The sequence below is a fragment of the Lutjanus erythropterus genome, chromosome 19, assembly GCF_056507025.1.
Source record: "Lutjanus erythropterus isolate fLutEry1 chromosome 19, fLutEry1.hap2, whole genome shotgun sequence".
Classification (NCBI taxonomy): Eukaryota; Metazoa; Chordata; class Actinopteri; order Lutjaniformes; family Lutjanidae; genus Lutjanus; species Lutjanus erythropterus.
The window spans coordinates 13,403,883-13,418,449 of NC_139335.1; the positions used below are offsets into that span (position 1 = coordinate 13,403,883).

The 14,567-nt window shown below is 40.8% G+C and overlaps 1 protein-coding gene across 1 annotated transcript; it reads left to right on the forward strand.

Moving 5' to 3' along the window:
* Positions 1–430: 430 nt before the first annotated feature.
* Positions 431–13,242, forward strand: ndel1b (nudE neurodevelopment protein 1-like 1b). The gene is made up of 9 exons (XM_084744422.1): positions 431–579; positions 5,666–5,762; positions 9,184–9,337; positions 10,744–10,892; positions 10,992–11,128; positions 11,238–11,405; positions 11,497–11,588; positions 12,116–12,261; positions 13,049–13,242. Exons 2-9 carry the CDS (start codon positions 5,677–5,679, stop codon positions 13,137–13,139), a joined length of 1,023 nt encoding a protein of 340 aa, XP_084600548.1. The 5' UTR covers positions 431–579; positions 5,666–5,676; the 3' UTR covers positions 13,140–13,242.
* The last annotated feature ends 1,325 nt before the right edge of the window (positions 13,243–14,567 follow it).

Sequence of the window (14,567 nt, forward strand, 5' to 3'; positions counted from 1 at the left end):
AGTTCGATCTGGGGAGAAAATGGTATATGTATTTCTGTCAGAGCCTGATGCTGGGGGGATAACCTGTGTGTCATTTTGCGCACGGCTTGAAGCTGCCCCTCGCTGGTGATTTAATCAAGTTACTTGGGCGCAGCTGATAGGTGTATTCTGCTCTCTGCTGCTGGCGCAAGTAGCGGGACAGGACAGGATACCCCTGCCGGCAAAGGTGGCTTTAGACCCAGCATGAATAAATTAAATCCACTGCGCCTTGCGCTTTCCACGTGCGCTTTGGATCAGTGACAGACAGGGCCCTATAGAGTCCAACCGAAAAAACATAAAGGTACGCCTAATTCTAGTACATCTATTTCTATAACAGCCCTGCCCAGTTCTGACGTAACGTGAATTACGTCAGGTCGTACGTCCATGTCAGGATTTACGTCGGTTCCGGGAGACGCGTTGGCAATTTCCTAAACACAGCTCAGTCACTTCAGTATCATCCGAGGCCAGGGCAGAGGAGCGGTGTGTGAGTTGGATGTAACACCGGTCGGAGGACGACCTGCTGGGACAGAGGACTGTTGAACACCGATCTGACATGAGCAGGTACCGAATTTAACCGTTAAAATATAACGTCTGATGTGTTTACTGCTTAAATGACCTGTTTGTTTGCTGAGCTGTCGGGTTCAGTCGCTCGGCGTCTGCGCGACGATGACAGCTCCAGCTCGGTTTAAATGTCGATTTTTCTTCCCCACCTTCAAATGTTATTTATTTTAAGGTTGTGTTTGCGGTGTTTTCGGTTTTCTTCTAACAACATGTCGTGTTGGTTAGTGTTTGGTTTTTAGCTTCTGTGTTGTGTGTCAAACCGCACAGTATCAGATATCCACACACTGACAGCTGCGTTTATTAGCCACCTTAAATTACATCTGACACCCTTCACATAGCGGTTAAATCTGGCCTCATAAATGTGTTTGTTCTTTTTTTAGTGCTTCACTTTATCATTTTTGTGATTATATGCATATTAGCTGAAACTGACAGCAATTTGTGGTGAAAGGTAATTGTCATTTTTACAGTCAGGTCTCATTTTATTGTTTTTTTTTTTAAATGTACACTTTGACAAACGCACACAAAGTGTAAATATTTTGCTTGTTATCCTGCATCTAATCCATAACACAGAGGACCAATACATGGACTCAGGTCAGGGGGACACTACCACCACACCCTGTAGATCTGTAGTTTGATTAATATTCACATTGGAACAAACAAGAGAGAGGCACAGTCATTATATAATGTAAACTTTACTATGGACTCAAGGTCAATATCAAAAACAAGACATTACACATATTAAATTACATATAATTGTGCCAGAAAATTGTGAAAAATATTCTTCAGTATTTCCTAGAGCCCAAGTTGATATCCTTAAATGTCTTGTTTTGTACACGGTCCAAAGATACTCAGTTTATTGTTATAAAGGAGCAAAAAAAATAAGAGCATTTGACTTTTTTCTTAAAAAAAAAAGTCAAACAATTGATTTTTGCAATAGGTGATTATCAAAATAGTAATTTAATAATCGATTCATAATCATTTAATTGTTGTGGCGCTGTAAAAAATCAGGTATATTGCAGCTTTGTGTTTTTCTAGAGATGTTCCGATGCCATTTTTTTCCTTCCCGGTACCTGAACTTATTGTATCAGCTGATACTGTGTACCAATACCGCTAAGAACTGAATCAGTGCAAAGACATGTGGACTCACTGATACCAATACCAGCATTTTAGGCGGCATTGGAGGCCAATAGTGATACTGGTGATGGGAAAAACCCTAATTTTTTAATACTTAAGATTTTATTTTTGTTTTCAGTCCAGATTAGTTTCAGTTAGTTTCCACAGTGGGTTAGTTTTATTTTAGAAATGTTTAGTTCAGTTTCAGCATTGGGGGGGATTTGTCAGAAGTTCAGAATATGAATTACAATGCAAACACAAATGACTCACACTCATCCAGACATCCCAGTTTCAATGAACTTGCACTAATGTCTCCCCAAGACTGAAACTAAAGACATTTCTTGTATGTTTTATCATACTTTAATTTTAGTTTAGTTAGTTTTAAGTATGCATTATCATTTCAAGTATTTTTCAGTTTTTGCAGAAGTTATTTCAGTTCACTAAAGAATTTTTTTCACACGTTTTAGTTTTTAGCATAGTTTAGTTTAGGTTAGGTTAACTATTATAATCTAGGATTGAACAACCCTCTCATGGGCCCCACACTATAAAAATATGACTACATCAGTGCTAGAGAGCTTGAACTCTTAGTAAGCACCTCGTCATCACCAACAAAAGAGGATGTAGAGACAAGAATGTGGGAAAGGAAACTCTCTCCGCTGCCTCCCTCCGTCTGTAATTTCCAGATGGCTCCACAGTGAGTGTGTGTGTGTGTGTGGTGTCACTGTTACCACGGCCCTGCCTGTCCAGGTATTGTTACAACAGACAAATAGATCCAGGGGTCAAGCTGACAACGCTCCAAAGGATGCTGAAATGAGAGATAACAGGAACTGTCATTTGTCCTGGCAGAGCGTCAGCATTTGACCTGTTATGTGATATAGGGAATAAACACATGTATAGGGGTATACCTACCTCTAAAATATCGACCAGAATAACTCAGTACCAAGTAAGGCTTGACCTATATATCGGTCGACTGATATTGACCTATCACAGCTATATCGGTCTAAATCTATATCAGCATATATGGTGTCTGATATGCGCCTGTATGATTTTAACAGGAATAATACAGATTTTTTTTCTATCTTCTTTACAAAGATTATCATCATATATTGATATCAGAATTTTTCACTCCCTAAAAGCCCCAACAATCCAGTATCGTTTGGGCCTGTGTACCTTTGAAACTCTTTCAGTCAAACAATACCTGCATTTGATCCTTTTTGTACCCTAATCTAGAAAAAAAAAGACTAATTGCATGGCTTTGCTCACAGCCAACCACCACAAGCGTTCTTCAGTTTAATGGGACACGATAAGGCGACAGGAGCTTCGACTCATATGCATTCAAAAGAGGTGTCAGTTCAGCATGCTGAGATGTAGAGCTGTAGATAATCTGTTGATAATCTGTTAAATATATCAATAATACTTCAAGATCAAAAGATCAAAATGTTAAATATTCGCTGGTTGCAGCCTCTTAAATGTGAGGATTTGCTGCTTTTTTGAGAGTAAATTAAGAGTCTTTGGATTTTGGACTGTTGGGTGGACAAAAGAAGCAATTTATCTTAACTTATCTTTGGGCTCTTGTGATGAACATGAATTTTTTTTGACATTTTATAGACTAAATGTGAAAATAACAGGCAGATTAATCGATAATGAAATAATCGTTAGTTGCAGCCCTACCGAGATGCCAGGAAGATGTTCAAAGGTATGGCTATACAACATGTCATTTTATGAAAATAAATACATAAAATGTGGGAGAATTATTTCAGGAAAGCTTCCATTTACATCTATTGGTATCAATATCATTTTCAGGGTACTGGTATTGGTACTAGTATCATCATTTTTGAAACTATACCCAGCACAAGTGCTATATCTTTGTGGCACCATTTGATTTAAGTATCCTGTCACTGGTTAGTGGACTGATAATTAGCCATGTTTGGTTTTTCGAGGGGTTTGATCTGAATCACCATGGAAACAGTTTCCTGCCAGTCATGCCTTTAGTGACCTCCAGGTACTGGATCCCATTCAGGCACTTTAAGCATCATACCAAAAAACATCTGCTATGTTTGCTAGATTTCTTGGAAATATAAGAAGAGAAAATATCTTGGGTTGTTCCACGGGCAGATTTGAAGGCTCTCCTTGGTCATATAATACAGCTAACATGTTACGTCAGTAGAAACATTTCCCTCACTCCACCCTTACTGTATTTTGGTCTCCAGTTCCCTTCGTGATTTCCAGAGTAGTGTCCTGACACGTGAGGCGCCCGTAGCGAGTAAATTGTTGATGACGCCATCTCAGAGGAATGTTAAAAGGGAAGAGCAGGCGGTCCAGCCTCTGAGTCCAGACCACCATCTTCTTGGCAGGGAAAACAACACATCATCCCCCTTCCTTGCCTGAACCCAAGCCAGGCCGGTGTGGTCAAATTATAGCCTACAACTAGACTTTCTTATTTATGTAGCCTACACTCTTTTTGCACAGACAGTTTTAACAATAACCAAACCAAAATCCTCACATCTTTACCAATAACTGCCAAATACTGCTCAGGTTGTTGTTTTCTGTGCTACATCCAGTAGCTGTCTGATATCATCTCTGTTCAGATTACAAACATATGTGGATTTGCAGTGATGTGCAAGCTTTGGGTCTTTTTTTTCTATTTCTACTGAAAGAAATTCTGGGCTTTGAAGCTTTGGGGCTGCTGGTTAATAGAAGTTGTAGAAACCCCTCCAGACAGGGGTCAAAGCACTACTACACCTCGCTGATATGAATAGTTTCAGTCTCATATGTGTCCAAGAAATGTCCAAGAAGCCAGCATGTCAATAAATCTGTAGGTCTTTACTTTTGATCAGAAGTCCTGCATTAAATATAGACACATCTCCACCTTTCTCAGTTATTCTCTTCTTTTCTTATTCTACTAATGTGCTGATCACAAAGCCGTAAAGCTTTCAGAACTCTTAACTGAATGACATGCTTTCCAAAGCACCAGTGACGTTTGAAGCTTTCAGAGGAACACACACACAGCAGCTCTTTCCAGATGTGTCTTTGTAATTTCCGGAAGCCTGCCCCGCTGGTCCACATAGATCAGAGTGACGCAGAGTTTATTGGCTCACCAGAAAAGAGGAACAAGCGTTTAGTAAAGTGGTATTTCTGCAAACAGGACGGAAGAGGAACAACTTTAAACACTTGGTAAAAACTTCAGAAAGTCTAGGCCATGACAGACAGCTTTGATCCGTGTGGCATTAGCAACGCTTAATTAACGCGGACGGCTGTTGATGAATTAGTTATGCTGACATCACATGAGCTGAGTTGTGAGGTTTGAAATTTAATGAGGAGGAGGGACCCTTTTCACAGTCATAGAAAGGCTTGTTAGCCGTGTTTGTAGTCAGTCAGTTGATCAGCTTCTACAAGAGTTGGTACTTTAGTCAGTGATTCATGAGTAACTGGGGATGACGTGACCTCAGATCACGGCCGGGCCAATCTGACGTTGTTCGTCGCTTTCAAATAAAGAGAGATCTGTTCGGTTATCTTCTCAGCTGAGGAATGAAGGGGGGATTTTGAATCTTGATTTACCCGGTTGTCTATCTCAGAGATAAGACAGGGGAATGCACTGTGTCTGATTCAACATGCCTGAGGATGCAAAAGAAACTTAACGTTTACAGTTACCACAGTCACAGTGATCAACCACTTATATATACATACATCAAAAAGTACTGGACAGAATCATTCCTATACAAATGCTACTTGGGAAAAATTGCCATAAACAAGCAAAAACAATTTGACAGTTTGCAATAAGTCTGTGCAAAATTTTACAAATATTCAACCTTTAACTGTGTTCTATATTTATTTGTTGTTGTGGTTTGTGGTCAACTGGACTGGACAGATCTGATCACTGTTAGAGTTCCACTGTAGTGAAAGTTTTGTTCCGTGTTTGTTTGAGTCATCTGGTTGACTGTGAAGCTAACAAATATGTCCCTTTAATCCTCAGGGTGCCCTGACATGGACAAAGAGATGATTCCAAAATTTTCGTCAAAGGATGAGGAACTTGATTACTGGAAGTCCCAAGCCCTCAAATACAAGAAAAGGTAGGCAATGTGATTTACTTCTCGTATGACAAGTAAATAGCGACCACATTTATGTACACACTAACTTATTCAGGTTTCGGGAGCATTCTTTGGAAATGTTTACAGCACATTTGGAATACGCATCTATATCATACCTGGGGTATTTCTGCAGTTTGCAGCACATGGCATCTTGCCTGTTTACGGTCAGCCCTGTGCATTGTGAACAAACCAGTTAATCAACAGTTTGCAGCGCTGAGGTAGAGATGTATGCACAAGAGAAAAGCCCACACCTCTGGTCGGGAGCAGAAACACACCTTAAATAAGAATATTAATGGAATATTGATTTTGATTAGCCATTTAAAAAGCTAGGAATAGTGTCTTTGTCTGAATAAAGGAAAACATCTGAATATTTTGCGCATGTGTAGATGGTCCGTGACACGTATAACCTCTGTAGACATTTTTAACATCTTGTTATGACCAGTCCTTAGTACATACTGTGTGTATCAGATGACGGGATAGATGTTCTGTTGTGTCCTCAACTTTTTGTACATGGAGAATGTAACCGTTTGCCTACAAATTGTGTAATGTAACAATGTGTCATATTTTATTTTGTGATGTGCCTTGTAAAAAAAATGTTGAACCAAATAGGAGATGGCAGCAGTTCCCCATGTGAAACAGACTCTCCAAACTCCGAACAGCAGTGAGGCAACTTTGTTTAAGAAGTTGTAGTCGTCGACTCCTCTTGCATAATTGGCAGATGACAAATTTGCTGAATGTGTGCTTTAAAGTTTCATCACAGAGACGCAGTGTTTAGCCATATAAGGCAAATGACCGGACAAGCTTTTTGAAATCAGTGCCCACAGACAGCTGTGGCCTGCTCAGGAGGAAATGATTACATCTCTGACTTCTTGAACAGAGACCATAGCCGATGTTGGAACAGGCAGCAGTGGTGCTGCCTGTTGCTGAACGTCATGTAAATTTAAAGGGATAGCGGCAGTATGCAGTAGTCCATAGTCAGCATATCACCGACAGTAGATGGCGGTTGGTATGCCACCAGTTCAGAGAAACAGCAGGAGCACTGACTGGTGTAGGAAAGCTAAGCAATGCACTGCTGTGGACAGGGTCAGCAGCAAAATGTATGTTAGTCACCAAAAAAAAAATCTATATCAGTTTCAGTGTTCACTATATTTAGAATATTTTCACTGCTTTACCTTTCCATCAGACAGGCTTTTCCAACAGTGTTATATAAGCCAAATATCGCTCTCTTTCGAAAAAGACCAACTCTTTTGGCTAATTAACCCTTAAGTCACACAATAACACAAAAAACTATAGCCCCTTTTACACTAGACAAAAACCCAGACTTTTGCGGCTGACCCTGTCCACAGCAGTCCATCGTTAGCTTCCTACACCAGAACTCCTGCTGCCTCTCCAAACCGGGGGGTGTGTTGACCGTCTGCTGCATGCTAATACACTGACTGTGGATCAGTGCCTCACAACTCAACACTTCAAAAAAAATCTAAACTATCCCTTTAAACTCTGTCTGTTTTCCATTTGTGAAGTTGGGTTCAATCACACTCCCAGAGGAAGAGTAAAACGGCACAGAGAGGGTTAAACTCCCGGTGGTTTTCTAAGAAATTCCTGCTGTGGGTACACGGTGGAAAAAATGTCAACCCACGGAAAAAACAACACAGAGTACACAGTTCAGTGTGGCTTGTTTCACATATGTTTTTGTTCTTATGTTTTCTCAGGATTACATAAGTAAACCATTCACAGCTGTAGCATCCAGTGTTTATTAGTTACCAAGTGAAGAGTTATCTCTGAAGTGATATTTTTAATCTTGGCTGTTTTTATTTTCATCATACAGTTTATGATTATCATTAAAAGAGTTCATAATGTGAAATGGGGCTGAAACTTGCAGTTGTATTTCATTATTATTAATCTGGCAATCATGTCCTCAAATATCTTGTTTTGTCCACAACCCGAAGATATTCAGTTTACCGAGGACTGAAGAACTCAAAAATGACCCATAATCAAAATGGTTGGCGGTCAATTTAATAACTAATCATTTAATCAATTAGACTAATCATTGCAGCACGTGAAATGCGCTTGTATTTCCTGCATTCACACATTTCATGGTTGATTTTCACACTTACTGTCGTTCAACTTCACACATGAAGAGAGCTGTTGGTCACTTAAAGCCGTGAACAGTGTGAGAGAGGATGAGCCCGGCTGTTAAACAGGGAGGTTGTAGGGCCCAGCGTGCTGATGAAGCAGCCATTGTGGTGCTGGTATGTGAGGAACGACCCCGGCACAACAACTGATTCATGGATTCCAGGGCTGTGGAGAGCCACTGTGAGGCCATTATCCCAACACGAGTCAGCTGATATCACAACGGGGTTAGCCACGGTGTCATCAGGCAAAAAAAAAAAAAAAACAGGGTCCATTTAGATTACAGAGATGACCACAAAATTAATTTTTCCTTCATCCTCCACTTTGAACATGATTTGTTCTTATTTTATATATAATAAATAATTCTATATAATAAAATGTTATCAGATACGTCAAAAATATATCTAAATAACAGGGATGTATCAATACCAAAAACTCATGGCATGATAATACCACGATAAAAAGATACAATATTTATCGCAATATTAAAAACGAAGAAAAATTACAACTTAAAAAAAAGTTTTTTAACTTGCAGTGCTTCTGCTTTCCCTCTTACGGAAAATAAAAGTAGCCGGTCACAACCTTAGCATGTGCAAACTTTTCATTGATTATCTTTGGCGATGAATGCTTGAATTATGTAGGTAAAATTGCAAAACAAAACCTGTCCTCATCAAAAATTAAGCGAGAATGTAGAGAAATTTAAACAAATTTTGATACATGAGGACCATTTTGTGTTTTTTAGATCACCTCCATGGGGTCAGCCCATACCCGTGTGTACACACATCCTGTTTCCTAGCCTCATGTCCTCTTCCTGTTTCTCTGCTCTCTCAGTTTCTCTGCACCTCTGACCTTTGACCTCTCCCACAGCTGAAGGCGCAGCACCACAGGCCTGTTTCTCTGAGCTACTCTTGAACCACAGACTGTGACAGTTCAGCTGTCTCATCGGAGCTGTATATTTAGAGTGCTTAACTCGACAATGCTGAGCTGTTTCCTGTTTGGCAGAGACAGGACTGAAGGTTAAAAATCTACAGATATCTGCCAGGCTGTTCATGCAGGTTTATTTTTGGCTGTTGGAGATAAAGCTACTAGAACATGCCTGAGCCTGAGCTCATCTTACAGGACAAAAGCCGGTCAGTTTTCTAGAGCTCGCACCCGCGGTCATTCACCCAGTCAGCTCTGCAGAATTGAATGGCGGACAGTGGACAGGGGTAGCTGGGAATTGACAATGACTGTTTATGTCTCTCCCTGCTGTGTCTGTTCGTGTACCCTGCAGTTGCCAAGATGCCCAGGAGGAGCTGCAGGAGTTTCAGGAAGGGAGCCGTGAGCTGGAGGCAGAGTTGGAGGCGCAGCTTGGTCAGGCCGAGCACCGCCTTCGAGATCTCCAAAGTGAAAACGAGAGACTGAAGAACGAGATGGCCAACCTCAAGGTAACTGTGCCTGCTGACTTGCCATTGCATGCAGCTTATTTTAACATTCAGCTTTCTTTTACGGCCTATGGGTTAAGACGCCAATAAACTAATTGGCGGTTACTTAACAGGTTATCTGATCTGTGTTTGATCCTGAGGACAAGGTCCAGTGTCTCATTTGGTTCTTAATAAAGCATGCTCTTAGGTAATCCTCTGGCTCTCCTTAAGTGGATGTCAGGATAAAGAAGAAGGAAATAGAAAACTACAAGAACAAATCTGGTTCCAAATCACTGCAGGGATGAATGGTGGTTAGGTGATAGTGTACATACAAACCCAAATCCATAAAAGTGGAGACAATGTGTAAAGAGTAAATGAAAACAGAATGCAATGATTTGCAAAACGTTTTTGACCTATATTCAACTGAATTCAGCACAAATGCGCCACTTATTTTAACTGGGAGACAGGTCTGGACTGCAGACAGGCCAGTCTAGTATCTGAACTCTCAGTTCACCACAGATGAGCTCGGCCCCCAGAGAGGGCGTTTCTTTAGCCATTTATGGGTAATCACGGGAGTGAAGTAGGTGGTGTGTTGGACATGTGCTTGTGTGGACAATTTCAAATTTATAAAAGGAAATTGTACGCTAAGAGGCGTACACTAGGTTTCATAAATCAGAATATATTTTGGCATGCATACATTTCATTCATTTGTGCATACACAAACATTTAGTGTGGATTCTCTGCAGAGTTTTTTAAAGAAGGCCCCAGAGCAGAAAAGTATTGGCAATTTTTCACATGGCGCAACATGTGAGCATGCCTGCAGCACCTAATGCTAAAAACAAACTGTGTCAGTGAACCAGAGAGATCACGAATCATGCTTTCCTGTCTTTGTGCCTCAGGGGCCACAGTACAGGCACGCAGCCCTGCCACTAACTAACTATACTGTAAAGTTTACCACAGGGCAAATGAACCCACGGGGGCCTCCCCATGGAACAAAGAGACTCTTTGAAAGTGAAATAATGTGGAAAACACCTTTATTAACTGTCTCATGAATCACCATGTTGTAGTAGGGGTCCTCTCGTTGATGACTATTGTAATGTGCATAAAATGGTGCTTTCACACTGCATGCCTCATCAAAAGGAAATAAAAGTGGATTTTTTTTCCTGGAACAATAGAGTACTGCAGGAATGAGTCCTAAAAACCCAGGCATGAGTTTGGTTAGAAGCCTGAAAGAATCTTAAGAGATTTTCATGATTTGTTCTATGATATAAAATTAGCCAGTAGTGGGCATTTTTAAGCTTTTAAATGTCTTGCTAGCAAGTGGCTAAAACAGACTACAAAGCCTGTCAGGGACATTTAAGGACTCCCTTTTTCTCCACACACACTCACAGTCAAACTTGTCTCTTCTTCACTCTGTCCGTCTCTATCAGGAGAAGCTGGAGCAGCAGTATGCCCAGAGTTATAAACAGATTTCTATGCTAGAGGATGATCTGGGCCAGACACGCAGCATCAAGGAGCAACTCCACAAATACGTCCGGGAGCTTGAGCAGGCTAATGATGACCTGGAGAGAGCCAAGAGGTCAGATGAATTGATGTATTTAGATTTTATCATGATTTGACCTAGTAGCGTTCATAAAAGGTTTTAACAGGTGTACCTCAACCTCTACTGTTTGTGCAGGGCAACAATAGTGTCTCTTGAAGACTTTGAGGGACGTTTAAACCAGGCCATTGAGAGAAATGCCTTCTTGGAAAGTGAGCTGGATGAGAAGGAGTCTCTTCTGGTATCTGTGCAGCGGCTGAAAGATGAAGCACGAGGTAAAGACAAAGCACAGAGGAATCCATTCTGCCCCTTTTCTGGCAATATGTCACCTGTGTAAGGGTTAGCAGAGGAGTGTTTCATGAGTCTGACTCTTGTCTTCTGCAGACCTGAGACAGGAGCTGGCAGTACGGGAGCGGACTACAGACAGGATGTCTGCACCCAGCTCACCCACCTTAGACATCGACAAGATGGATTCTGCAGTCCAGGCCTCTTTATCCCTCCCAGCCACACCTGTAGGAAAGAGCATAGAGCACCCCTTCATCAGCCCAAAAGGTCAGGTTTCCTCCATCTTACTCTTTACAGCACACATGAAATGAGCAATTCACTGATCTGTGTACTAATTTCACTTCGTGTGCTTGTGCAGCATTGACCAATGGTTGTGGCAACTCGGCCCTGACTCCCTCTGCTAGAATCTCAGCTCTTAATATTGTTGGTGATCTCCTGCGGAAAGTTGGGGTAGGTATTATTCCCTTTAATTTAACACATAATTACCAAAAACTGTACTAAAGAAAAAGTACTGTTGCAAAAATAAGTACTCAAATAGAAGAAAAACTAGTCATCAAAATACTCCTTGGGTCAGAATATGAAAGTATTTAGTTGGGTTTGTATCTGTTAAACCAACAAAATCTATCTGTATTTGTATTTAGATAAAAGACTGGAAGTTGGCGTGGTTTATACCGGACATCAGGTTAAATTGGCCATATGTTGTATTTTCTAACCTAATATTCATAATGCAGCGGCTGTGCCTTCACTGCTTCACTACATGTAACAAGAGTAAATGTAACGAATTACTACCCACGTCTAATAATTACATTACCCATTTTTGCATGGAGTGTTTGTTCTCTGTATGTAAGACACAGTGCTTTCAAATTGTGAATATGTTGCAGAGCACTGAGGAACAGTGTGTCTTCAGCCACAGGACAAACAGGAAGATGTTTATGATTAGGCTAAACACAGATTGTATTTTCCTGTTTTGTGACCAGGCTTTGGAGTCCAAACTCGCCGCCTGTAGGAACTTCGCCAAAGACCAGGCAGCCAGAAAAAATTACTCCAAAGACAACAGCACACTCATCAACAGCAACGCCACCAAGTTTTCCCACTCTCTACACACCACTTACTTTGACAAAACGTGAGTCTTTCTTCCCCTCACTACTTTACTGTCATTTAGTTAAGTCTGTGTTTGCAATTTTTTGTTGTACTTAACCTATCATGCTTTTTTCATGCTATTCTATCAGCCACTGGTGTTTATATTTACTCCTTATACACTTTATTGTTTTTATTCTTATGTTACTGTAACTTCTGAGCAATCTATGGTACAAGAATTTTGTTCAAGAATGATTTTAGGTGCCCAACAGTCAAGGTTCTTCAGGTTCATATTTTGCGCTTCATAATGCACCACACATTAACAGTGGAAGACAGGTTCTAGGACCTGAACTGTTTTACTATGAAGCCGCAGTGTAACACGTGCAGAATGTGTCCCTGCATTGTCTTGCTGAAATAAACAGGGACATCGCATCTCTGAAAAAGACGTCTGGATGGCAGCTTATGTTGCTCCAAAACCTGAATGTACCTTACAGCATTAATGGTGCCTTCACAGGTGTGACAGTTACCCATGATACTACACCCACATACCATCACAGATGCTGGCTTTTGACATTAGCGCTGGTAACAATCTGAATGATCCTTTTCCTCTTTAGCCCGTAGGACATGCATCCATGATGAGGAAAGTGTTGCAGGCATCAAATTCAAAATGAGTGTACATTTAGAAAAGACAATAAAATTTTGTACTGTTTTCAACTGAATTTAGGTTCAAACGTATTTGCAAATCACTGCACTCTGGTTTCACGTTACACAGTGTTCTGACTCTTTTGGATTTGGGGCTTATATCTTTTCTAATGCCCATGTGTCAACTGCAGGACTGTTAATGGATTGGACCCCAGCTCCTTGACCTCCATGGCAACATCCAGAGCCGTGTCTCCACCCGGCATGCTGCCTCTGAGTGTGTGAGGCGTCCCCATGCCTCACAAACCTCTACTGAAACTCCTATCCACCCAATACATGAACAGAGAGGACACTTGAAAGACCATTACATTGTGTGCTAATCGTGTGTGTGTGTGTGTGTGTGAGAAAGAGAGAGTGTTTGAAAGGAAGAGTGATGTGTGTGTGTGTGTTTTGCCTGTTTGGGATCGTGCATTTTTGATGTGTGGAAGAGAAAGCTCGACTATACAATGTTTGCAGCTCTAAATGCATCTGCGAGTAGGTGCGCCACCGTGTGTCCTACCGCATACTTGCATGTGCCTAAAGCTGAACTGTACTGTGCTCGTATGAATGTCACTGCAAATGCGTTGCTCTCTAGATGTCAACTCTGAAGTGGCTCCTTTATATTCTCAGTTCTACTGTTTATCTGCATAGCTACTATCCCTGACAAAAGGTCCGTAATAGACCACAGCTTCTTATCCTTTCCTCCTGTATTTTCACTTAAATTGCACAGTTAAACTAATTTAGAATGTATTATATTTAAAAAGGGATATGTTCATATTAACTAATTTATCTCACAGTATGCTTTAAAATGCTTCTTATTTGCAATTTTCTGGCATGTGTGCATATGTAATGTGGGGTTGGAGAGGTACAGTGGGAGCCCCATGTTCATGACTGAAGTGAATGTTGATCGTTCAAAGCCATGTAGCCGTAGTGCAATTGTTCCTGTCGTTACTGGCTACTTGCTGTAATTCATTTGGAAATATCAGCTGGTTCTGTCCTCTGGGTTAAACCTGCACTTAAAACTTAAACTGCTCCTCACAGGTTTGGCCGCAGTCGAGTGTTTTTCCTCTGCGGACATCCATAAACATTTTGAGGAAAAGTTTTTGCCTTTTTTTAAATGTTTGAACATATTTTTTTTAAATCCTGTGACAGGCTCGTTTACCTCATTCTCACGGTGGATTCATAATAGGCGAATTTGGCTTTATAAAACTCACATAAAACGATACTCGAAGCAAACCAAAACTGACTCAAGGACTTCTTTGAGACTGTTTGTTAACTTTGGCTGGTGTATGTGAGTTTATGGTCCATTGTGGCCTTTGTGTCATGCAGCACATTTGCTTATGTTGTCTGTTATTGTGTGAATTTAATGTTAATTTGAATTGGCTCTTGGGTTTTTTAGCAGGTTGGACACTGGCAATGCATTCATTTTACATCCCAGAATTTTGTCTAAATCCATTTTGCTCACACAGTTCTCCCCTTCAAAGACCTTTGTGTCACCAATCTTAAGTTGAAGCCTTTAGTATTCATTGTTATTTGATAATATGAGATGTCATTTTGGGCACTCTTATGAGCCTGTTACTAAAGTGTGTTCTACCGTCAGTGTATATAGCTCGTAAGGATGGTAAATTTTGCCTACCACATTTGTACATACTGACATTTGGCATTAAGGTCCTA